The sequence below is a fragment of the Oncorhynchus mykiss genome, chromosome 3 (assembly GCF_013265735.2).
Source record: "Oncorhynchus mykiss isolate Arlee chromosome 3, USDA_OmykA_1.1, whole genome shotgun sequence".
Classification (NCBI taxonomy): domain Eukaryota; kingdom Metazoa; phylum Chordata; class Actinopteri; order Salmoniformes; family Salmonidae; genus Oncorhynchus; species Oncorhynchus mykiss.
In genome coordinates this window covers 11,836,881-11,862,772 of record NC_048567.1, presented here as the reverse complement: position 1 = coordinate 11,862,772, position 25,892 = coordinate 11,836,881, and the positions used below count along the sequence as shown (strand labels likewise).

At 43.3% G+C, this 25,892-nt stretch overlaps 2 protein-coding genes across 5 annotated transcripts; one reads left to right on the top strand and one right to left on the bottom strand.

Moving 5' to 3' along the window:
- Positions 1-365: 365 nt before the first annotated feature.
- On the top strand, positions 366-4,055 carry LOC110509614 (retinol-binding protein 1). Of its 2 annotated transcripts, none has more exons than XM_036969159.1 (4): positions 366-830; positions 1,350-1,534; positions 1,975-2,105; positions 3,615-4,055. In XM_036969159.1, exons 1-4 carry the CDS (start codon positions 755-757, stop codon positions 3,619-3,621), a joined length of 399 nt encoding a protein of 132 aa, XP_036825054.1. In that variant the 5' UTR covers positions 366-754; the 3' UTR covers positions 3,622-4,055. The 2 variants fall into 2 exon arrangements, with proteins under 2 accessions (XP_036825054.1, XP_036825050.1); XM_036969155.1 differs by having other exon boundaries at positions 370-830; positions 2,004-2,105; positions 3,615-4,036.
- Positions 3,806-24,890, bottom strand: tnfr (tumour necrosis factor receptor). 3 transcript variants are annotated; one of them, NM_001124378.1, is given in 8 exon segments: positions 4,753-5,170; positions 5,981-6,118; positions 8,442-8,552; positions 8,828-8,904; positions 9,075-9,168; positions 9,603-9,749; positions 11,108-11,233; positions 24,256-24,661. In NM_001124378.1, coding segments are annotated over 8 exon segments (957 nt in total). In that variant the 5' UTR covers positions 24,338-24,661; the 3' UTR covers positions 4,753-4,988.
- Between the last annotated feature and the right edge of the window lie 1,002 nt (positions 24,891-25,892).

The following is a 25,892-nucleotide window of genomic DNA, read 5'->3' as shown; positions in this document are numbered from 1 at the left end:
CCGACGACCCGCAGTGACTGCTCCCAGTGAGAGGAAAACATTGAGCGAGATGAATGAACTTTCCCCCGCCTCCCTCTTCTCCGCATGTAGTACAGAACACAGTCTGCTCTCCAAACAGTGATAGTGAAGGAGAGCGAGGGAAACTTTGAAAACCTTTGTGTGTGTAATGTTTATTTCTGATAGCTTATTTCACTTTTGTTGAATGTTTTTCACGTTTTGGCAATGTTTCCCATGCAAATAAAGCAATTGTGAACAGAGAGAAGGCCGTTTAATTAAGGCGGAAAGGGCACAGACCTACCCAGTTCCCACTTTAGGAAGAGGATTAGTGGAATACAAACGGCTCGCATAAAGCTCCGTAAGGAAGAGTTTACACTTTCCGAAAGGAGGGGAGAGGGAGCGAATAGGGAACGAGTAGGGAACCTAAAACGTCAGCATCAATAATCGATACCCGGGAATTGAAGGAGTGAATAGAGCAGAGGACAGTCGTTGTGGATACTGCCGCTGCGCTAAAACATTCCAGCAGCTCAATCATTCCATTATCGCGTTGCAGTTTTGCGTAAAACCGCATACCTTCTGACTGACACTAGCAGATAGAGGGTTAGCTCACAGGTTGCATAAGTCTTATTATTATTGAACAATACGGGAGTAGTGGGAGCAGTGAAAATAACAGAGAAGGATAATATCTGTAGAGAAGAGGCAACACTAGGTTACAGTTTTCTTTGTTGAGTTCCTCTGCAAAACTAAAGGCTAAAAGATGTCTAAACCAAATTACACAGGAACCTTTCACATGGTGTCTCAAGATAACTTCGAGAACTACCTCGCAGCTTTGGGTAAGATTATATGAATCGTAATGTCTTTGTCTGTTACCATATATATTAGCTACAAATGCGTCATTGTTAAAAAGTGTCAAATTCTGTAGTTGTAATGTGTAAAATGACACGTGTTAAGAGCTTAATGTACCTCTGCAACTTGCCCCCTTTCATTTGAATTTAAAACGATTCATTCATTCTATTTTACTGAATTTAAAATATTTTTTTCCTTTGTTTGCCTACTGCTTTGAGATTAATTTGAGGGGTAGTGACTCATCGAAAGGCTTGCCGTCTCCATTCCCAGAGCCGAGTGATGGATCATCATGGCGCCTTAGCCTGTAAATGACCCTGAACACAGACAGGGGTGTGTGTGTGCCTCTGTCTGTGCGTGTGTGATATCTGGAAACATTAACAGGACATGTAAAAGGACAGACACAGCTGTAGGTCAGAGATGTTGCCTCAGATACACTACCTCATTACTAGAATGGCAAGGTGTTATGTTTGGTTGATTAATTCTCCCCCTCTCTCTCTCTCCGTCAGATATTAATTTTGCCCTGCGGAAGATAGTGTGTATGTTGAAGCCCACTAAACAGATAGTCCACGACCCGGCCACGGGCAGTATGAAGATCCGCACATTGACCACCTTTAAGGACTTTGATATGGATTTCAAACTGGGTCAGGTCTTCACCGAGGACCTGGGACCTGTGGATGGACGAGTCTGTCAGGTGTGTGTGTGTTCTTCATCATGTGCTGTTAGTAAAGACAGTGGCTAAATGTATTTATTTTATCTGGTGATGTTTTCCCTTATGTTTGTCTGTTTCATGGCTTGTTCAGATTTGTACAAATTCTCTCTAATTGGCTTTGAATACGTGTACTTGTCATACTACTTTGCTTTGTTTGGGTGAATAGACTTTTTGCCAGCTGTGTGTGTGTGTGTGTGTGTGTGTGTGTGTGTGTGTGTGTGTGTGTGTGTGTGTGTGTGTGTGTGTGTGTGTGTGTGTGTGTGTGTGTGTGTGTGTGTGTGTGTGTGTGTGTGTGTGTGGCTATGAGAGTGTACCACCTGTTGTTTTCCTGTCACAACCACCCCCGTTGCTTGTTTTCAGACCGGGCCAAACAGAGTGGTTCAAGGCAATGGTTGTGTGTGTGCTTTCATGTTTTTTTGCAGACCACTGTGTGTGTTAACCCTGTTTTTAGACCACAGTGGACTGGGAGGGTGATAAGCTGGTGTGTGTTCAGAGAGGAGAGAAGGAGGGAAGAGGATGGACACACTGGCTGGAGGGAGACAAGCTACACCTGGTGAGAATGGAGGGAGGGATGGATTAACAGAGAGGGATAAAGATTGGAAGGGAATTGGAATAGAGGTGAACACAAGGCCAGAGCAAGGGAGGAAAGCAGGAAACATTTGGGAGGAAAGAAGATGCTGGGATTGATATACCATTTTGAAAGTGGGGGATATGCAAATCAGATTTGGTAATGGAAGTTATTCGCTGCCTACGTTGTATGTGTGCACGTGTCCATGCGTGTGTTTGTGTGAGAACAAATTAGGTCCTTCTAAAAAAATAGGGGGTGTATGGCCCTCCAGCCTCCTTATTTGTTGCCTGTACATGGGAAAGAAATGTGTGGGGCCCAAAGGAGGAGAAAGAAACGGAGGAAAACACTGTTAAGAGTCTTCAGGGTGAAGGGTTGAACAGGAAGAATAAGGAAAGGTTATTGTTCGTTACCATTTTAATGAGCTAAATACAGACTTCAACAAGACTCTTCATAGTGAAGGGATTGGGAGGAGAATCACAAGCTTCTGTTTAGGCTTGTGCTTGAGATGGACTTTAGTTGGGCAATCTGTTTTTAGAAGCATTAGGGAGCTGTTGAACAAAACAATGCTGATTGTTTGAAATCGTAAACAGCATTTGCATGTAATCACAAGCAAAAACAGATTTCCCAGCTAAAGTCCATCTCAAGCACAAGCCTAAACAGAAGCTTGTGATTCTCCTCCCAATCCCTTCACTATGAAGAGTCTTGTTGAAGTCTGTATTTAGCTCATTAAAATGGTAACGAACAATAACCTTTCCTTATTCTTCCTGTTCCTGCCCATGCCTTCACCCTGAAGACTCTTTGCTTGTGATTACATGCAAATACTGATTACGATTACAAACAATCAGCATTGTTTTATTAAACAGCTTCTAATAGAAAACAATACGTCATTGATATTTTGTTCAATTCCGAAAGAGAAAATTGGAAATAAATGCCACTGGGGATCAGGCAGTAAACGGTGGATTTGGTGAGTAACGCAAGAAGAGGGGGAGGGAGGGAGGGAGGGGAGGGGGGGGGATTGAGAGCTGGGAAGTACATGTGTGGGGGGGTGGAGATAAGGAAGGAGAGAGAGAGGATTACGGAGTCCAGAGAGAAAAGAGCACAGCGTTTTTATTGTGACTGAGTCCATTAATGATCTTTTCCCACCCACGCACTCACTCTCTCACACACACTCCCACACTCACCCACCCACGCACTCACTCACTCACCCACCCACCCACACACTCACTCTCACACACACACTCACCCACCCACGCACTCACTCACTCACTCACTCACCCACCCACCTACGCACTCACTCACCCACCCACCCACCTACGCACAAACTCACCCACCCACGCACCCACCCACTCACGCACCCACGCACTCACCCACCCACCCATGCACGCACTCACTCACTCTCACACACACACACACTCCCACTCTCACACTCCCAAACCCCTCCCTCTTTTCTCTTTCTCCACCCTCTTCTCAACCTGTCCTTTTTTTGCCCTCTAGGAGATGAGAGTTGGAGATGTGGTCGCCAGGCAACTCTTCAAGAAGGCAGACTGAAACCACTGGGAAGGATCCCGTTCATCAACTCAATTTTCATGATTCTCATTAGAAAAGTCTAGGACTTGATATATAAGTGTCAAAGTTTTTTAAAATATGATCATCATTGTTTTAAAAACCATTACTTAATGGACAACTTTTAACATTTAAGATATTTTTAATTAGTGTGCTATTACACTGTGGGAAAGATTGTCAATGATCAGTTTTGAATGTTGTCATGGTACAGTGCAGGGTGAACTGTGTAAACATTCCCAATGTGTTTCCTCATATATCACTACGATAGTTCCCAATGCCATTGAATGTTCCCCTTTGTGTTGAATGTGGCTGTTCTGTGTCCAAATATACCACCTGATGCTCCACACTACAAATACAGATGTTGCCTCTTTATGGTACCCATGTTCTAACTCTTCCCTTCAATGTGTATTTATGTGTATGCTGTGATCGAACGTCAGTTCAGCGTTTTTCACTCCCATTGGTTTAGTTATTGGGGAAGGTGTGCTTACCCTTGGTCTGTGCCTAAAGGGCTGCGTTTACACAGGCAGCCCAATTCGGATCTTTTTGTTTTACTAATTGGTCTTTTGACCAATCCGATCAGCTCCGAAAAATATCTGTTATTTGTCAAAAGACCAATGGAAAAAAAATATCAGACTTGGCTGCCTGTGTGAAAGCAGTCCGCAACTGATTTCAGTTGGCCTGCATTTAGCTGTAAATGCTAGCTGATAACACTAGAGGGCAGGGTAAAGCAGTTTGAAGTATGGTAGCCGCTGCTACTCCTATCCTACAGGGGGCGACAAACACTTAATTAAGCAGTGTCCACTCGGGTGTTGTCTACATTTAGATTCTGCACTTTGCTAAAGCGTCAACTGTTTTGACAGAATTTTCAATGCTGTGGTTAAAACATCATTGAACAGATGCTGTGATGTCAAAATGAATATCTATCTATATACATCTACTTCAACAATCTCTTTTCCACCACAGTGATGTTCATATCAAGCTACTGATGACAACACGTTAGGGGAATTCCAGCTGCCCTGGGCTTTGAAAGTTCCTTAGAAAAATGTAAAATGGAGAAGCTATGACGACATTTGAACTCATTGATTACACTTTATTTAAGCCCTCCCCAACAGTTTTTTTCAATGACCTAAGAAACAAAGAATGTTCCTAGGATGTTCAGTATATTTGCATTGCAGAGATAAGACTTTACAAAAGGGATTGTATCCAGGAACCTTCAAGGAGGAATCTGCTCAGTTTTTTTTCCCATGTGGGTCTTGTTCATTGAAAAAAGTAATTAAAAAAGGAATATTTAGTTGAAAATCAGAATTAAGTCCCTGGCCACTCATCTTCCTGTGGCTCTGATAGGTAGCGGGAGGGTCTGATGTCATGTCCTCTCATTCCATTACTGTGATCCGATTGGCTGAATCGCTCTGATGTTGTCATTGTTATGGTGGTGCCATCGGCCTCAACTTCACAGTCTGACGTATAGCCGTTTACCTGAATAACAGCTGGGATACACAAGGGAAATAGTATGAGCACACAACAATAACCCTCCTCCAACCTCACGTAGTACAGCATTTATTATTCATGAAGCCTACACAGGCCCCATCTCATCATGTCCATAGAGGTAACAATACATCTGTATTTAATGATTTGATTTAGGCTCTTGCAAATGGAGAAATAGCTCATCCTGATTGTTGATTATACGGGCAGCCTCAGTTTAGATTACATCTGATCCATTCTAAGTGAGGAGAGACATCACATTATTGATCATTGGGAAGCTGCAGAACTACTATGAGTGATGGATATGGTGTAATATAGACGAATGAACAGGTTTATCAGATATAGCGACTCCACATGGAAACTATGTGTTTTTGGTGATGCGATTTGTCAGGAGATGATTTAAAGAGGTAGTTCATCAAAATGTCTAATTTAATTTATCTTATGGATGGATACCTTGCACTCGATTCAATCCATATTGTCGAAGTTCAGCACTATGGCGCTGAATTACGTGCTTGATATTGAAAGGTAATTTCCAATTGAGCTGACAGCGCTTAGGGGAACGTTGCCTTTAAAATTCAATCGCTCTATAAAGATGAACCTCAGCTATATGGATTGAATCGAGCCCTTAAACCATGGTACCCAGGGTCCCATCACTCATATTGTTCTGCACTCTATGATGCTAATGCTAACCTGTAGCTGAGCAAACAAACCCAACTTACTCTCTGGGTGTACTGAATACCTCCTTTCTTGTGCACTAGAGGAGGTACATTTGTAATTGTGGTGAACTATTCCAACTACCACTGAGGGACTTTCACCTGTGTTGATGAAGAGTGGCTCAGTGGCTTTCTGGTCCAGGCTCCAATGGCTGTTGCACTCGGTGGGGAACTTGAGCTCAGCTGGTGCGAAGGAAGGAGGTGCAGGCTCTACAGGAATACCAGGACTACTGGAGTTGGCTACAGACAGACAGGCAGACAGACATGAGATCACTGAGTAGCACTATCAACATTCATATACGAGTTGTATCTTATCTGACTTGTTATTGTGGGTAAGTCCAACCTCTACTGGTGAAGCATTGATAAATAGGACAGTCACCAAATGTGTCAACCGGTGACGCCACTGTACTTTACACAACACTTTCTTGCTATGAGTTAGCGGACTGTGAAATGTGTCATGTGGTTTTCCAATAACCGTGTCAAGCTCAACATAGAACAGGATGTGGTTTTGTCCCCAAGTCTCACAAACTCAAGAAGCTACAGTAGAAGCTTGTTTCATACCTACTATAGTTTCCTAACTGATAATGAGTAGATGTACATGGAATCTGGAGGCAGTTGTTCTTATTTCTACCTTCACAGGGTAGTCTAACTGGTTATTTATTATGTGGAACCTACATTTAGTTTGATTTGAATTAAATATATGATTGAAATGGCAATGTCAAATAACCTTCAGAAATATCATTTCAAACAACATTTTTCAAAAAGAGAATATGAGTTTAAGATCACAGATATGTGTGCCTACAATGTTCTCTCAATTTCCCATTTTATGCTCAGCCGTTTCTCAACAAACATCTGTTTGTTTGAGATATTAGGCTGAAACATAAATGTTATAACCAGAAGCCAATAGCAGGGGTGTCTAGTGTCCCCCCTTATATAAGCTCCTGTGACTTTTATCTGCACTTGGACTCATATTGGTTGATGTGCTGTGCTCTCAGCCCCTGATCGAGCATAAACAGGAGCGATGCATACGAGTTTCACTATAACTCATATTGTCTTTGATCTGATTAATCTCTAGAGGAAGTGGCGAGTTCCTACGTCTGACGGTGAAAAGCAATGACCTTGTTTCCCTTCATTCAATCCAAATTACGTCTAGCACCTTGACACCTAATACTTTTACAATGTGATGCATATTGTCACTGTGTAGGAGAGAAAAGACACACTAAGAGTTTTCACTGCCTCTACATCTGTCACCGGGTAAAATCTACTGTACATGATCTGAAATCTGCTGGCTGGGAAATCACACAGAGAAACAAAAAGAGCATTTACTTAATAATTGGTAGCCTTAACTATCAAATGGGGCTTTTTGAATGACTCCCAAAGAAACAAACAGGTTGTTGATAGGTTATAATGATGTATGTACAACAGTCCTCAGAGTGGAGTAGCATCCAGCTGAGGTGGACTTGATCAAACAAGTTGATTTCACCTGTTGACTCGCTCATGCAATCACACACCTGTCAGTAATGATCAGAACTGCCCTGATAGGCCCGTTCACACTTGTTGTTTGTATTTAAAGCCTGTCAAGCCATGGCTCAGTTTCTTTCCAGTTGTGTGTGTTAAGAGTAAGTTTGTTTCCTATTTCCTCATTTCAGATGTATTGGTTTAATAGGTTTATCCTTATCACCTTGTATGTTCTACAACCTGCTCATGATGTCTCGCCTTTGTTGCAGAACCCCACAAATCCAACTCCACCATGTCCAATCACAAGTCCTCAATAAATAGGGGAACTATGGCACTGTCTCTGTCATTTGCAAGTACTCATGGCACATCTATCCAACCAATGACCTATGTTCCTTAGCTTAGGTTAGGTTCCTTAGCTTATTTTTCCTGGTCCTTCAAGACGGATGATGTTTACCAGGTGCACTGCAGCAGATTTCCATCTACCACGGCAGAAAGTGTTTCATTCTCATGTGAAGGACTGTGTAGTGGGTCACTGTAGGGAGTGTCAGTGGTTGATCACCCATCAACAGGACCGGGCTCTAACAGCATGACTGTCTCCATTCATCACGTCTTCGGGCTACCAACATAAACAAGCACCATTGTGGGAAATGGCGGAGCGATGCTCCAGTGCTCTGGCAACACTACACCACCCCTTCCCCCAGCTACCCATATCTACTGAACCTGTAATGTCACCACTGTGGACCAGCCTTGACGCCCTGGGCCTTGGCTAATCCATGTCACAGGTTTTCAACCTGTGCTAATTCAAGGAGCCATCTCGCGCTTGCCTGAGGGCGCGGGGCCCGTCATGGGCGCAGGGCCCGTCATGGGGCATCCTACCCCATGCTCATCCTAGCGGCCAACCTGTGTCTGTCCAAGAGGTGGCCTACCACCCTATTTTTCAATATTATTAAAATGTTTCACTGTAAAGTCTTATTAAATACTTACAAATTGTTCTACAGTACAAAGAGTCCCTGGAATATGGTGGGAACTCTAGCCAATACTTACATCAAATCCACGACGAGTGCACACACACACTTTTGGGAATTGGTAGTGATGATATACGTACCTGGCATGTATGATTGACGCTTGGCCCTCCAATAGATGCAGATCAAGATTATGATGAGTGAGGTCACCACTAGTCCTGCCCACAGACTGGTAGGTAGTATCCAGTGACACCCTGAGATGGAGGCAGAGCGATAGAGGATCAATCAAACCAACCTAAAACCCAGACAATCTATATATGAGGCTCTATCTGAACCATTTCTGAGGGAGAACGCAATGTGCTCTAATCTTGCTTACAGTATTAGATGTACATTATGTCAAATCATTCAATGAAGAGAGAAAGAGGGGAGGTGGAAGAAATATTGGTAAAATGCTATATATATATATACCATCTAGTTTTCTATATATTCTATACTACTGTGCAATAAAAGGAGATCCTATTAGACCTACGAGATATGAAGGCACCACACACAGCATCGGTAGTCTCAGTCCCAGCACTTTTCACCTCCTTCCCGAGGTCCCCACACCTGAGAGAGGAAAGAAAGTGATTGTGAAACAGAGAAAGGAGTTTAACTCCACAGTTAACCCCGCTGTCCCACAATTGTATAAAAATGTCAAACGTTTCGTGCCAACCAAATGCACCCACTGAGTTGACTTTCGATAAAAATCAGAGCCACTTTGTGTGAAGGGTTCTGACCTGGTGTGTGATTGGCAGTGTGTGAAGGCATCGTTGAAGCTGTTATAGGTCCCAGGTTGGCACGGGGCACAGACTGTGTCATTCTGGGGGTTGGCTGGGGGGTTTAGGAACAAGTGCCAGACATGTCAGCTGCTCAAAGTAAAGTACATACATCCAGCAGATTATACAAGCACAGTAATAAGATGTTTTGTACTGACAAAGGCCCACAGTGGTTTAAACATTGACCCTGAGTGCATCTTATTAGACTACAGATAGATTTTTTTGTCAGGTGTCTTTTCAATACCAGCCTTAGTATCTCCAACTCATGATCAGCTCATCAGAGGCAATGGTCTGTCATTAGAACAGGGTATAGAGGTGAGGAGGCTGCTGAGTGGAGAACAGCCCTTAATAATGTCTGGAACGGAGCAAATGGAATGGCATCAAACCATCATTCCTCTCATTCCGCTGCAGCCATTATCACGAGCATGTCCTTCCCAATTAAGGTGCCACCAACATCCTGTGGTGTAGAGGTGAGAAGGCAGTTCTCACCTTGATTCACGACACCTGAACCCAGAGGGCACAGGGTCACAGGTAGGCAGTGTTCACATCCATCGTCTGTACAGTAGTAACCTGTCTTACACACACATTGCCTGTCACTACTGGCTTCACACTCCCTCAATACCTTCTGGTTACTGCCTGAGAGAGGGAGAGAGAGACGGAGAGAAGAGAAGGGAGAGAAAGAGTGGGAGAGAGGACGGTAGAGGGAGAGGGAGACGGAGAGAAGAGAAGGGAGAGAAAGAGTGGGATAGAGGATGGTAGAGGGAGAGGGAGACGGAGAGAAGAGAAGAGAAGGGAGAGAAAGAGTGAGAGAGAGGACGGTAGAGGGAGACGGAGAGAAGAGAAGAGAAGGGAGAGAATGAGTGTGAGAGAGGATGGTAGAGGGAGGGATGGATGGTAGAGGGAGAGAGGATGGTAGAAGGAGAGAGGATAGTAGAGGGAGGGGTGGATGGTAGAGGGAGGGATGGATGGTAGAGGGAGAGAGGATTGTAGAGGGAGGGGATGGAAAGATGAGGAGAGAGGTGGGATAGAGAGAGGGGATGGAAAGATGAGGAGAGAGGTGGGATAGAGAGAGGGGATGGAAAGATGAGGAGAGAGGTGGGATAGAGAGGGGATGGAAAGATGAGGAGAGAGGTGGGATAGAGAGAGGGGATGTAAAGATGAGGAGAGAGGTGGGATAGAGAGAGGGGGTGTAAAGATGAGGAGAGAGGTGGGATAGAGAGAGGGGATGGAAAGATGAGGAGAGAGGTGGGATAGAGAGAGGGGATGGAAAGATGAGGAGAGAGGTGGGATAGAGAGAGGGGATGGAAAGATGAGAGAGGTGGGATAGAGAGAGGGGATGGAAAGATGAGGAGAGAGGTGGGACAGAGAGAGGGGATGGAAAGATGAGGAGGGATAGAGAGAGGGGATGTAAAGATGAGGAGAGAGGTGGGATAGAGAGAGGGGATGTAAAGATGAGGAGAGAGGTGGGATAGAGAGAGGGGATGTAAAGATGAGGAGAGAGGTGGGATAGAGAGAGGGGATGGAAAGATGAGGAGAGAGGTGGGATAGAGAGAGGGGATGTAAAGATGAGGAGAGAGGTGGGATAGAGAGAGGGGATGGAAAGATGAGGAGAGAGGTGGGATAGAGAGAGGGGATGTAAAGATGAGGAGAGAGGTGGGATAGAGAGGGGATGTAAATATGAGGAGAGATGTGGGATAGAGAGAGGGGATGGACAGATAAGGAGAGAAGTGGGATAGAGAGAGGGGATGTAAAGATGAGGAAAGAGGTGGGATAGAGAGAGGGGATGTAAAGATGAGGAGAGAGGTGGGATAGAGAGAGGGGATGGAAAGAGAGGAGGGTCGGGGAGAGTGAGAGAGAGAGAGCGCGAGAGAGAGCAGGGGTGTGGAATGAGAGAGGATGAGTCGGATCAGAAAGGGATTATTTTAAGGAGACAGGGGAACAATGAGTGGAACTGTCAGAACAGGGAAGAGGGAGGGGGGGGGGGGGGGACTTACTGGAATAGCAGACCCTACAGGGTAGACATTGTTTCAAGAAGTTTAATTCAGCAGTGTAGTATTCATGTTGACAGGTTTCACACTCTGTTTTTGTAGACTTGCCACAGTCGGTGCGAACATACTGTCCTGGAGTGAGGTTGGGAATGAGAGAATGACAGAGAAATGTGATCATCCATACCCCCACATATAGGCCACCGTATTATACTGTCCATAGTAACATGTTCATCACAGGAGGTTGGTGTCATTTTAATTGGGGAGGATAGGGTTGTGGTAATGGCTGGAGCAGAATGAGTGCAATGGTATTATCAACATCAAACAAACGTTTTCCATGTGTTTGATGCCATTCCATTCGTGCCGCTCCAGACGTTATTATGAGCCGTCCTCCCCCCAGCAGCCTCCTGTGTGTTCATGTAGTTTTGTGGAGATAAAGGGACTGCTGTTTTCCCCTCTATACTGCATTTCATCATTTGATAATATGGTCATGTTGCAGACAAACAGTTAATACATATAATATGAGGTGCTTGTATAATGCTGGTCTTTTACACATCTTGCTCCAACAGCCACCTGAACAACAGAAACACACCAGTAGTGACAGACCTTTATGACAACAGAAACACACCAGTAGTCACAGACCTTTACGACAACAGAAACAAACCAGTAGTCACTGACCTTTATGACAACAGAAACACACCAGTAGTCACAGACCTTTACGACAACAGAAACACACCAGTAGTCACAGACCTTTACGACAACAGAAACACACCAGTAGTCACAGACCTTTATGACAACAGAAACACACCAGTAGTCACAGACCTTTACGACAACAGAAACACACCAGTAGTCACAGACCTTTACGACAACAGAAACACACCAGTAGTCACAGACCTTTACGACAACAGAAACACACCAGTAGTGACAGACCTTTATGACAACAGAAACACAACAGTAGTCACAGACCTTTATGACAACAGAAACACACCAGTAGTCACTGACCTTTATGACAACAGAAACACACCAGTAGTCACAGACCTTTATGACAACAGAAACACACCAGTAGTCCCTGACCTTTACGACAACAGAAACACACCAGTAGTCACAGACCTTTATGACAACAGAAACACACCAGTAGTCACAGACCTTTATGACAACAGAAACACACCAGTAGTCACAGACCTTTACGACAACAGAAACACACCAGTAGTCACTGACCTTTATGACAACAGAAATACACTAGTAGTCACAGACCTTAACGACAACAGAAACACACCAGTAGTCACAGACCTTAACGACAACAGAAACACACCAGTAGTCACAGACCTTTATGACAACAGAAACACACCAGTAGTCACTGACCTTTATGACAACAGAAACACACCAGTAGTCACAGACCTTTATGACAACAGAAATACACCAGTAGTCACAGACCTTTACGACAACAGAAACAGACCAGTAGTCACAGACCTTTACGACAACAGAAACACACCAGTAGTCACTGACCTTTATGACAACAGAAACACACCAGTAGTCACTGACCTTTACGACAACAGAAACACACCAGTAGTCACAGACCTTTATGACAACAGAAACACACCAGTAGTCACAGACCTTTATGACAACAGAAACACACCAGTAGTCACAGACCTTTATGACAACAGAAACACACTAGTAGTCACTGACCTTTACGACAACAGAAACACACCAGTAGTCACTGACCTTTATGACAACAGAAACACACCAGTAGTCACTGACCTTTATGACAACAGAAACACACCAGTAGTCACAGACCTTTATGACAACAGAAACACACCAGTAGTCACAGACCTTTACGACAACAGAAACACACCAGTAGTCACTGACCTTTATGACAACAGAAACACACCAGTAGTCACTGACCTTTACGACAACAGAAACACACCAGTAGTCACAGACCTTTATGACAACAGAAACACACCAGTAGTCACAGACCTTTATGACAACAGAAACACACCAGTAGTCACAGACCTTTATGACAACAGAAACACACCAGTAGTCACTGACCTTTATGACAACAGAAATACACCAGTAGTCACAGACCTTTATGACAACAGAAACACACCAGTAGTCACAGACCTTAACGACAACAGAAACACACCAGTAGTCACAGACCTTTACGACAACAGAAACACACCAGTAGTCACAGACCTTTATGACAACAGAAATACACCAGTAGTCACAGACCTTTATGACAACAGAAACACACCAGTAGTCACAGACCTTTACGACAACAGAAACACACCAGTAGTCACAGACCTTTACGACAACAGAAACACACCAGTAGTCACAGACCTTTATGACAACAGAAACACACCAGTAGTCACAGACCTTTATGACAACAGAAACACACCAGTAGTCACTGACCTTTACGACAACAGAAACACACCAGTAGTCACAGACCTTTATGACAACAGAAACACACCAGTAGTCACTGACCTTTATGACAACAGAAACACACCAGTAGTCACAGACCTTTATGACAACAGAAACACACCAGTAGTCACAGACCTTTACGACAACAGAAACACACCAGTAGTCACTGACCTTTATGACAACAGAAATACACCAGTAGTCACAGACCTTAACGACAACAGAAACACACCAGTAGTCACAGACCTTAACGACAACAGAAACACACCAGTAGTCACAGACCTTTATGACAACAGAAACACACCAGTAGTCACTGACCTTTAAGACAACAGAAACACACCAGTAGTCACAGACCTTTATGACAACAGAAATACACCAGTAGTCACTGACCTTTACGACAACAGAAACACACCAGTAGTCACAGACCTTTACGACAACAGAAACACACCAGTAGTCACTGACCTTTATGACAACAGAAACACACCAGTAGTCACTGACCTTTACGACAACAGAAACACACCAGTAGTCACAGACCTTTATGACAACAGAAACACACCAGTAGTCACAGACCTTTATGACAACAGAAACACACCAGTAGTCACAGACCTTTATGACAACAGAAACACACCAGTAGTCACTGACCTTTACGACAACAGAAACACACCAGTAGTCACAGACCTTTATGACAACAGAAACACACCAGTAGTCACTGACCTTTATGACAACAGAAACACACCAGTAGTCACAGACCTTTATGACAACAGAAACACACCAGTAGTGACAGACCTTTATGACAACAGAAACACACCAGTAGTCACTGACCTTTATGACAACAGAAACACACCAGTAGTCACAGACCTTTACGACAACAGAAACACACCAGTAGTCACTGACCTTTACAACAACAGAAACACACCAGTAGTCACTGACCTTTACGACAACAGAAACACACCAGTAGTCCCTGACCTTCATGACAACAGAAACACACCAGTAGTCACTGACCTTTATGACAACAGAAACACACCAGTAGTCACAGACCTTTACGACAACAGAAACACACCAGTAGTCACAGACCTTTATGACAACAGAAACACACCAGTAGTCACAGACCTTTATGACAACAGAAACACACCAGTAGTCACTGACCTTTATGACAACAGAAACACACCAGTAGTCACAGACCTTTACGACAACAGAAACACACCAGTAGTCACTGAGTTTATGACAACAGAAACACACCAGTAGTCACTGACCTTTATGACAACAGAAACACACCAGTAGTCACAGACCTTTACGACAACAGAAACACACCAGTAGTCACAGACCTTTACGACAACAGAAACACACCAGTAGTCACTGACCTTTATGACAACAGAAACACACCAGTAGTCACTGACCTTTACAACAACAGAAACACACCAGTAGTCACTGACCTTTATGACAACAGAAACACACCAGTAGTCACAGACCTTTATGACAACAGAAACACACCAGTAGTCACTGACCTTTACGACAACAGAAACACACCAGTAGTCACTGACCTTTATGACAACAGAAACACACCAGTAGTCACAGACCTTTACGACAACAGAAACACACCAGTAGTCACAGACCTTTATGACAACAGAAACACACCAGTAGTCACTGACCTTTACGACAACAGAAACACACCAGTAGTCACAGACCTTTATGACAACAGAAACACACCAGTAGTCACTGACCTTTATGACAACAGAAACACACCAGTAGTCACAGACCTTTATGACAACAGAAACACACCAGTAGTCACAGACCTTTACGACAACAGAAACACACCAGTAGTCACTGACCTTTATGACAACAGAAACACACCAGTAGTCACTGACCTTTACGACAACAGAAACACACCAGTAGTCACAGACCTTTATGACAACAGAAACACACCAGTAGTCACAGACCTTTACGACAACAGAAACACACCAGTAGTCACAGACCTTTATGACAACAGAAACACACCAGTAGTCACAGACCTTTACGACAACAGAAACACACCAGTAGTCACTGACCTTTATGACAACAGAAACACACCAGTAGTCACAGACCTTTATGACAACAGAAACACACCAGTAGTCACAGACCTTTACGACAACAGAAACACACCAGTAGTCACTGACCTTTATGACAACAGAAACACACCAGTAGTCACTGACCTTTACGACAACAGAAACACACCAGTAGTCACAGACCTTTATGACAACAGAAACACACCAGTAGTCACAGACCTTTACGACAACAGAAACACACCAGTAGTCACAGACCTTTACGACAACAGAAACACACCAGTAGTCACAGACCTTTATGACAACAGAAACACACCAGTAGTGACAGACCTTTATGACAACAGAAACACACCAGTAGTCACTGACCTTTATGACAACAGAAACACACCAGTAGTCACAGACCTTTATGACAACAGAAACACACCAGTAGTCACAGACCTTTATGACAACAGAAACACACCAGTAGTCACAGACCTTTATGACAACAGAAACACACCAGTAGTCACTGACCTTTATGACAACAGAAATACACCAGTAGTCACAGACCTTTATGACAACAGAAACACACCAGTAGTCACAGACCTTAACGACAACAGAAACACACCAGTAGTCACAGACCTTTACGACAACAGAAACACACCAGTAGTCACAGACCTTTATGACAACAGAAATACACCAGTAGTCACAGACCTTTATGACAACAGAAACACACCAGTAGTCACAGACCTTTACGACAACAGAAACACACCAGTAGTCGCAAACCTTTACGACAACAGAAACACACCAGTAGTCACAGACCTTTATGACAACAGAAACACACCAGTAGTCACAGACCTTTATGACAACAGAAACACACCAGTAGTCACTGACCTTTACGACAACAGAAACACACCAGTAGTCACAGACCTTTATGACAACAGAAACACACCAGTAGTCACTGACCTTTATGACAACAGAAACACACCAGTAGTCACAGACCTTTATGACAACAGAAACACACCAGTAGTCACAGACCTTTACGACAACAGAAACACACCAGTAGTCACTGACCTTTATGACAACAGAAATACACCAGTAGTCACAGACCTTAACGACAACAGAAACACACCAGTAGTCACAGACCTTAACGACAACAGAAACACACCAGTAGTCACAGACCTTTATGACAACAGAAACACACCAGTAGTCACTGACCTTTATGACAACAGAAACACACCAGTAGTCACAGACCTTTATGACAACAGAAATACACCAGTAGTCACTGACCTTTACGACAACAGAAACACACCAGTAGTCACAGACCTTTACGACAACAGAAACACACCAGTAGTCACTGACCTTTATGACAACAGAAACACACCAGTAGTCACTGACCTTTACGACAACAGAAACACACCAGTAGTCACAGACCTTTATGACAACAGAAACACACCAGTAGTCACAGACCTTTATGACAACAGAAACACACCAGTAGTCACAGACCTTTATGACAACAGAAACACACCAGTAGTCACTGACCTTTACAACAACAGAAACACACCAGTAGTCACAGACCTTTATGACAACAGAAACACACCAGTAGTCACTGACCTTTATGACAACAGAAACACACCAGTAGTCACAGACCTTTATGACAACAGAAACACACCAGTAGTCACAGACCTTTACGACAACAGAAACACACCAGTAGTCACTGACCTTTATGACAACAGAAACACACCAGTAGTCACTGACCTTTACGACAACAGAAACACACCAGTAGTCACAGACCTTTATGACAACAGAAACACACCAGTAGTCACAGACCTTTACGACAACAGAAACACACCAGTAGTCACAGACCTTTATGACAACAGAAACACACCAGTAGTCACTGACCTTTATGACAACAGAAACACACCAGTAGTCACAGACCTTTACGACAACAGAAACACACCAGTAGTCACTGACCTTTACGACAACAGAAACACACCAGTAGTCAGACCTTTATGACAACAGAAACACACCAGTAGTCACAGACCTTTACGACAACAGAAACACACCAGTAGTCACAGACCTTTATGACAACAGAAACACACCAGTAGTCACTGACCTTTATGACAACAGAAACACACCAGTAGTCACTGACCTTTACGACAACAGAAACACACCAGTAGTCACAGACCTTTATGACAACAGAAACACACCAGTAGTCACAGACCTTTACGACAACAGAAACACACCAGTAGTCACAGACCTTTACGACAACAGAAACACACCAGTAGTCACAGACCTTTATGACAACAGAAACACACCAGTAGTGACAGACCTTTATGACAACAGAAACACACCAGTAGTCACTGACCTTTATGACAACAGAAATACACCAGTAGTCACTGACCTTTACGACAACAGAAACACACCAGTAGTCACAGACCTTTACGACAACAGAAACACACCAGTAGTCACTGACCTTTATGACAACAGAAACACACCAGTAGTCACTGACCTTTACGACAACAGAAACACACCAGTAGTCACAGACCTTTATGACAACAGAAACACACCAGTAGTCACAGACCTTTATGACAACAGAAACACACCAGTAGTCACAGACCTTTATGACAACAGAAACACACCAGTAGTCACTGACCTTTACGACAACAGAAACACACCAGTAGTCACAGACCTTTATGACAACAGAAACACACCAGTAGTCACTGACCTTTACGACAACAGAAACACACCAGTAGTCACTGACCTTTATGACAACAGAAACACACCAGTAGTCACTGACCTTTACGACAACAGAAACACACCAGTAGTCACAGACCTTTATGACAACAGAAACACACCAGTAGTCACAGACCTTTATGACAACAGAAACACACCAGTAGTCACAGACCTTTATGACAACAGAAACACACCAGTAGTCACTGACCTTTACGACAACAGAAACACACCAGTAGTCACAGACCTTTATGACAACAGAAACACACCAGTAGTCACTGACCTTTATGACAACAGAAACACACCAGTAGTCACAGACCTTTATGACAACAGAAACACACCAGTAGTCACAGACCTTTACGACAACAGAAACACACCAGTAGTCACTGACCTTTATGACAACAGAAACACACCAGTAGTCACTGACCTTTACGACAACAGAAACACACCAGTAGTCAGACCTTTATGACAACAGAAACACACCAGTAGTCACAGACCTTTACGACAACAGAAACACACCAGTAGTCACAGACCTTTATGACAACAGAAACACACCAGTAGTCACTGACCTTTATGACAACAGAAACACACCAGTAGTCACAGACCTTTACGACAACAGAAACACACCAGTAGTCACTGACCTTTATGACAACAGAAACACACCAGTAGTCACTGACCTTTACGACAACAGAAACACACCAGTAGTCACAGACCTTTATGACAACAGAAACACACCAGTAGTCACAGACCTTTACGACAACAGAAACACACCAGTAGTCACAGACCTTTACGACAACAGAAACACACCAGTAGTCACAGACCTTTATGACAACAGAAACACACCAGTAGTGACAGACCTTTATGACAACAGAAACACACCAGTAGTCACTGACCTTTATGACAACAGAAACACACCAGTAGTCACAGACCTTTACGACAACAGAAACACACCAGTAGTCACAGACCTTTACGACAACAGAAACACACCAGTAGTCACAGACCTTTACGACAACAGAAACACACCAGTAGTCACAGACCTTTATGACAACAGAAACACACCAGTAGTGACAGACCTTTATGACAACAGAAACACACCAGTAGTCACTGACCTTTATGACAACAGAAACACACCAGTAGTCACAGACCTTTACGACAACAGAAACACACCAGTAGTCACAGACCTTTACGACAACAGAAACACACCAGTAGTCACTGACCTTTACGACAACAGAAACACACCAGTAGTCCCTGACCTTCATGACAACAGAAACACACCAGTAGTCACTGAACTTTATGACAACAGAAACACACCAGTAATCACTGACCTTTATGACAACAGAAACACACCAGTAGTCACAGACCTTTACGACAACAGAAACACACCAGTAGTCACTGAGTTTATGACAACAGAAACACACCAGTAGTCACTGACCTTTATGACAACAGAAACACACCAGTAGTCACAGACCTTTACGACAACAGAAACACACCAGTAGTCACAGACCTTTACGACAACAGAAACACACCATTAGTCACTGACCTTTATGACAACAGAAACACACCAGTAGTCACTGACCTTTACAACAACAGAAACACACCAGTAGTCACTGACCTTTATGACAACAGAAACACACCAGTAGTCACAGACCTTTATGACAACAGAAACACACCAGTAGTCACTGACCTTTACGACAACAGAAACACACCAGTAGTCACTGACCTTTATGACAACAGAAACACACCAGTAGTCACAGACCTTTATGACAACAGAAACACACCAGTAGTCACAGACCTTTATGACAACAGAAACACACCAGTAGTCACTGACCTTTACGACAACAGAAACACACCAGTAGTCACAGACCTTTATGACAACAGAAACACACCAGTAGTCACTGACCTTTATGACAACAGAAACACACCAGTAGTCACAGACCTTTATGACAACAGAAACACACCAGTAGTCACAGACCTTTACGACAACAGAAACACACCAGTAGTCACTGACCTTTATGACAACAGAAACACACCAGTAGTCACTGACCTTTACGACAACAGAAACACACCAGTAGTCACAGACCTTTATGACAACAGAAACACACCAGTAGTCACAGACCTTTACGACAACAGAAACACACCAGTAGTCACAGACCTTTATGACAACAGAAACACACCAGTAGTCACAGACCTTTATGACAACAGAAACACACCAGTAGTCACAGACCTTTACGACAACAGAAACACACCAGTAGTCACTGACCTTTATGACAACAGAAACACACCAGTAGTCACTGACCTTTACGACAACAGAAACACACCAGTAGTCACAGACCTTTATGACAACAGAAACACACCAGTAGTCACAGACCTTTACGACAACAGAAACACACCAGTAGTCACAGACCTTTACGACAACAGAAACACACCAGTAGTCACAGACCTTTATGACAACAGAAACACACCAGTAGTGACTGACCTTTATGACAACAGAAACACACCAGTAGTCACTGACCTTTATGACAACAGAAACACACCAGTTGTCACAGACCTTTACGACAACAGAAACACACCAGTAGTCACTGACCTTTACAACAACAGAAACACACCAGTAGTCACTGACCTTTACGACAACAGAAACACACCAGTAGTCCCTGACCTTCATGACAACAGAAACACACCAGTAGTCACTGAACTTTATGACAACAGAAACACACCAGTAGTCACTGACCTTTATGACAACAGAAACACACCAGTAGTCACAGACCTTTACGACAACAGAAACACACCAGTAGTCACTGAGTTTATGACAACAGAAACACACCAGTAGTCACTGACCTTTATGACAACAGAAACACACCAGTAGTCACAGACCTTTACGACAACAGAAACACACCAGTAGTCACAGACCTTTACGACAACAGAAACACACCAGTAGTCACTGACCTTTATGACAACAGAAACACACCAGTAGTCACTGACCTTTACAACAACAGAAACACACCAGTAGTCACTGACCTTTATGACAACAGAAACACACCAGTAGTCACAGACCTTTATGACAACAGAAACACACCAGTAGTCACTGACCTTTACGACAACAGAAACACACCAGTAGTCACTGACCTTTATGACAACAGAAACACACCAGTAGTCACAGACCTTTATGACAACAGAAACACACCAGTAGTCACAGACCTTTATGACAACAGAAACACACCAGTAGTCACAGACCTTTACGACAACAGAAACACACCAGTAGTCACTGACCTTTATGACAACAGAAACACACCAGTAGTCACTGACCTTTACGACAACAGAAACACACCAGTAGTCACTGAGTTTATGACAACAGAAACACACCAGTAGTCACTGACCTTTATGACAACAGAAACACACCAGTAGTCATAGACCTTTACGACAACAGAAACACACCAGTAGTCACTGAGTTTATGACAACAGAAACACACCAGTAGTCACTGACCTTTATGACAACAGAAACACACCAGTAGTCACAGACCTTTACGACAACAGAAACACACCAGTAGTCACAGACCTTTACGACAACAGAAACACACCAGTAGTCACTGACCTTTATGACAACAGAAACACACCAGTAGTCACTGACCTTTACAACAACAGAAACACACCAGTAGTCACTGACCTTTATGACAAAAGAAACACACCAGTAGTCACAGACCTTTATGACAACAGAAACACACCAGTAGTCACTGACCTTTACGACAACAGAAACACACCAGTAGTCACTGACCTTTATGACAACAGAAACACACCAGTAGTCACAGACCTTTATGACAACAGAAACACACCAGTAGTCACAGACCTTTACGACAACAGAAACACACCAGTAGTCACTGACCTTTATGACAACAGAAACACACCAGTAGTCACTGACCTTTACGACAACAGAAACACACCAGTAGTCACAGACCTTTATGACAACAGAAACACACCAGTAGTCACAGACCTTTACGACAACAGAAACACACCAGTAGTCACAGACCTTTACGACAACAGAAACACACCAGTAGTCACAGACCTTTATGACAACAGAAACACACCAGTAGTGACAGACCTTTATGACAACAGAAACACACCAGTAGTCACTGACCTTTATGACAACAGAAACAAACCAATAGTCACAGACCTTTACGACAACAGAAACACACCAGTAGTCACTGACCTTTACAACAACAGAAACACACCAGTAGTCACTGACCTTTACGACAACAGAAACACACCAGTAGTCACTGACCTTTACGACAACAGAAACACACCAGTAGTCCCTGACCTTCATGACAACAGAAACACACCAGTAGTCACTGACCTTTATGACAACAGAAACACACCAGTAGTCACAGACCTTTACGACAACAGAAACACACCAGTAGTCACTGAGTTTATGACAACAGAAACACACCAGTAGTCACTGACCTTTATGACAACAGAAACACACCAGTAGTCACAGACCTTTACGACAACAGAAACACACCAGTAGTCACAGACCTTTACGACAACAGAAACACACCAGTAGTCACTGACCTTTATGACAACAGAAACACACCAGTAGTCACTGACCTTTACAACAACAGAAACACACCAGTAGTCACTGACCTTTATGACAACAGAAACACACCAGTAGTCACAGACCTTTATGACAACAGAAACACACCAGTAGTCACTGACCTTTACGACAACAGAAACACACCAGTAGTCACAGACCTTTATGACAACAGAAACACACCAGTAGTCACAGACCTTTACGACAACAGAAACACACCAGTAGTCACAGACCTTTATGACAACAGAAACACACCAGTAGTCAGACCTTTATGACAACAGAAACACACCAGTAGTCACAGACCTTTACGACAACAGAAACACACCAGTAGTCACTGACCTTTATGACAACAGAAACACACCAGTAGTCACTGACCTTTACGACAACAGAAACACACCAGTAGTCACAGACCTTTATGACAACAGAAACACACCAGTAGTCACAGACCTTTACGACAACAGAAACACACCAGTAGTCACAGACCTTTACGACAACAGAAACACACCAGTAGTCACAGACCTTTATGACAACAGAAACACACCAGTAGTGACAGACCTTTATGACAACAGAAACACACCAGTAGTCACTGACCTTTATGACAACAGAAACACACCAGTAGTCACAGACCTTTACGACAACAGAAACACACCAGTAGTCACTGACCTTTACAACAACAGAAACACACCAGTAGTCACTGACCTTTACGACAACAGAAACACACCAGTAGTCCCTGACCTTTATGACAACAGAAACACACCAGTAGTCACTGACCTTTATGACAACAGAAACACACCAGTAGTCACTGACCTTTATGACAACAGAAACACACCAGTAGTCACAGACCTTTACGACAACAGAAACACACCAGTAGTCACTGAGTTTATGACAACAGAAACACACCAGTAGTCACTGACCTTTATGACAACAGAAACACACCAGTAGTCACAGACCTTTACGACAACAGAAACACACCAGTAGTCACAGACCTTTACGACAACAGAAACACACCAGTAGTCACTGACCTTTATGACAACAGAAACACACCAGTAGTCACTGACCTTTACAACAACAGAAACACACCAGTAGTCACTGACCTTTATGACAACAGAAACACACCAGTAGTCACAGACCTTTATGACAACAGAAACACACCAGTAGTCACTGACCTTTACGACAACAGAAACACACCAGTAGTCACTGACCTTTATGACAACAGAAACACACCAGTAGTCACTGACCTTTATGACAACAGAAACACACCAGTAGTCACAGACCTTTATGACAACAGAAACACACCAGTAGTCACTGACCTTTATGACAACAGAAACACACCAGTAGTGACAGACCTTTATGACAACAGAAACACACCAGTAGTCACTGACCTTTACGACAACAGAAACACACCAGTAGTCACTGACCTTTACGACAACGCTCACAGCACCTTTTCACCCCAGAAGCATCATGAAGGTATTCCTCAGTTTTGCATTCCAATTCAGCCATCTCTTGTCCATTTGATGATAGTATCTTTGTTAAAATGTTGACTCTATCATAAAGTTTGTGTTTTTCAGTAATTCTTCTCTGTAAAATCGTTACTATTCAAGTAAAACATTCTTCTTCACCATTCATGTTGTTGATCCACTGGTCTCAGTTGAATGTATATCCTTTCACACTCCGCCTCTCTGTCTCTAGCTCTCTCTCCTTCTTCTCTATCACTATTTCTGACTTTGACTTCTTTCTTCCGCTGAAGTATCACTCACTCTTTGTCTTCTCCTCCGCTGTGTCCTCCGTCCTCTCAGTGAGAATATAGAGCTGCTTCCTCTCCTCTCTCACCCACCTCTTTCCCCCTCGCTTATCCTCCAGAACGGAAAGCCCCGATGCCCCTCATCTGCCCTGTGCGTCTCTCTCTCTCCTCCCTTTCCTTCCTGCCCTCCCTCTCTGGCACGAGGTGCACTGTTCTGGGCCGTGTAAACTAGCTGCAGAGAGGAGGATTCTAGAGGCTGCTTTTGGCACTGTCTCCAGATCAGTATGTCCAGATGTGGCACACAATACACACCAACACAATAAGATACTTCCCCTGACCACTCCACCCCTTCCCGTCACTCGCTCTCCCTTTATTGCTTTACTGAACCTTTGTTCTGATAGTGTTGTAATGCCGCTAATATGGAGCTGTTGAGAGATGTGTTTCGATGATGAGATGAGTAGATTAAGACAGAAATATATACCTTTGACTCTCTCTCTCTCTTCCTTCCTTCTCTCTCTCTCTCTCTCTCTCTCTCTCTCTCTCTCTCTCTCTCTCTTTCTCTCTTTCTCTGTCAATTCAATTCAATGGTTTCTTTGGGCATGGGAAACATGTTTACATTGCCAAAGCAAGTGGAAAAGATAACAAACAAAAGTGAAATAAACAATCAGAAATGAACAGTAAAGTTATCTCTCTCTCTGAACATGGAATAGACGTTGAGTTGACGTCTGTGCCCAGTGGAAAAGACAGAGAGTTTGTTTATTTGCTGAGGCAGAAGTGATCCCTTCCTAACCATGCTAGCTAGGTGTGATTATGATTTTTCATCATCTCTTATCAAACAGAATAGAAATAGAAATAGAACATGTAAGTTCCCCTTGCATTTACACAACACTGTGTGATATTAAAAGGCAGAAAACAAGCAACACATTTTAAGACGGCCTTATGCAACGATCGTGATTTACAGTTTCCTTCTTGGGATATGGGGTGTAATTGTCTTCTTCCTCAATGGATGTGATTATGTGAAATTAACCCAGCATTTGTTAAGGATCCTCCCCTTTAAAAGAAAATGAGCCTAAATTGACATACTCAAATCTAACTGCCTGTAGCTCAGGACCTGAAGCAAGGATATGCATATTCTTGATACCATTTGAAAGGAAACATGTTGAAGTTTGTGGAAATGTTAAATGAATGTAGGAGAATATAACACATTAGAGCTGGTAAAAGATAATACGAAGAAAAAAACCAACCATTTTTTGGTATATTTATTTGTACCATCATCTTTGAAATGCAAGAGAAATACCATAATGTATTATTCCA

Bases quoted from the DNA above. Each gene is read 5' to 3' on its own strand.
- LOC110509614 (XM_036969155.1), top strand. From the start codon at position 755: ATGTCTAAACCAAATTACACAGGAACCTTTCACATGGTGTCTCAAGAT. The intron at 1,535-2,003 runs GTGTGTGTGTGT...CCCTGTTTTTAG, and splicing joins TGGATGGACGAGTCTGTCAG to ACCACAGTGGACTGGGAGGG. The intron at 2,106-3,614 runs GTGAGAATGGAG...TTTGCCCTCTAG, and splicing joins AGGGAGACAAGCTACACCTG to GAGATGAGAGTTGGAGATGT.
- tnfr (XM_036963089.1), bottom strand. From the start codon at position 24,337: ATGGCTGAATTGGAATGCAAAACTGAGGAATACCTTCATGATGCTTCT. The intron at 9,750-24,255 runs GTCAGTGACTAC...TCCCTCTCTCAG, and splicing joins CTGTGAGCGTTGTCGTAAAG to GCAGTAACCAGAAGGTATTG. The intron at 8,905-9,074 runs GTCAGAACCCTT...TTCCTCTCTCAG, and splicing joins CACTGCCAATCACACACCAG to GTGTGGGGACCTCGGGAAGG.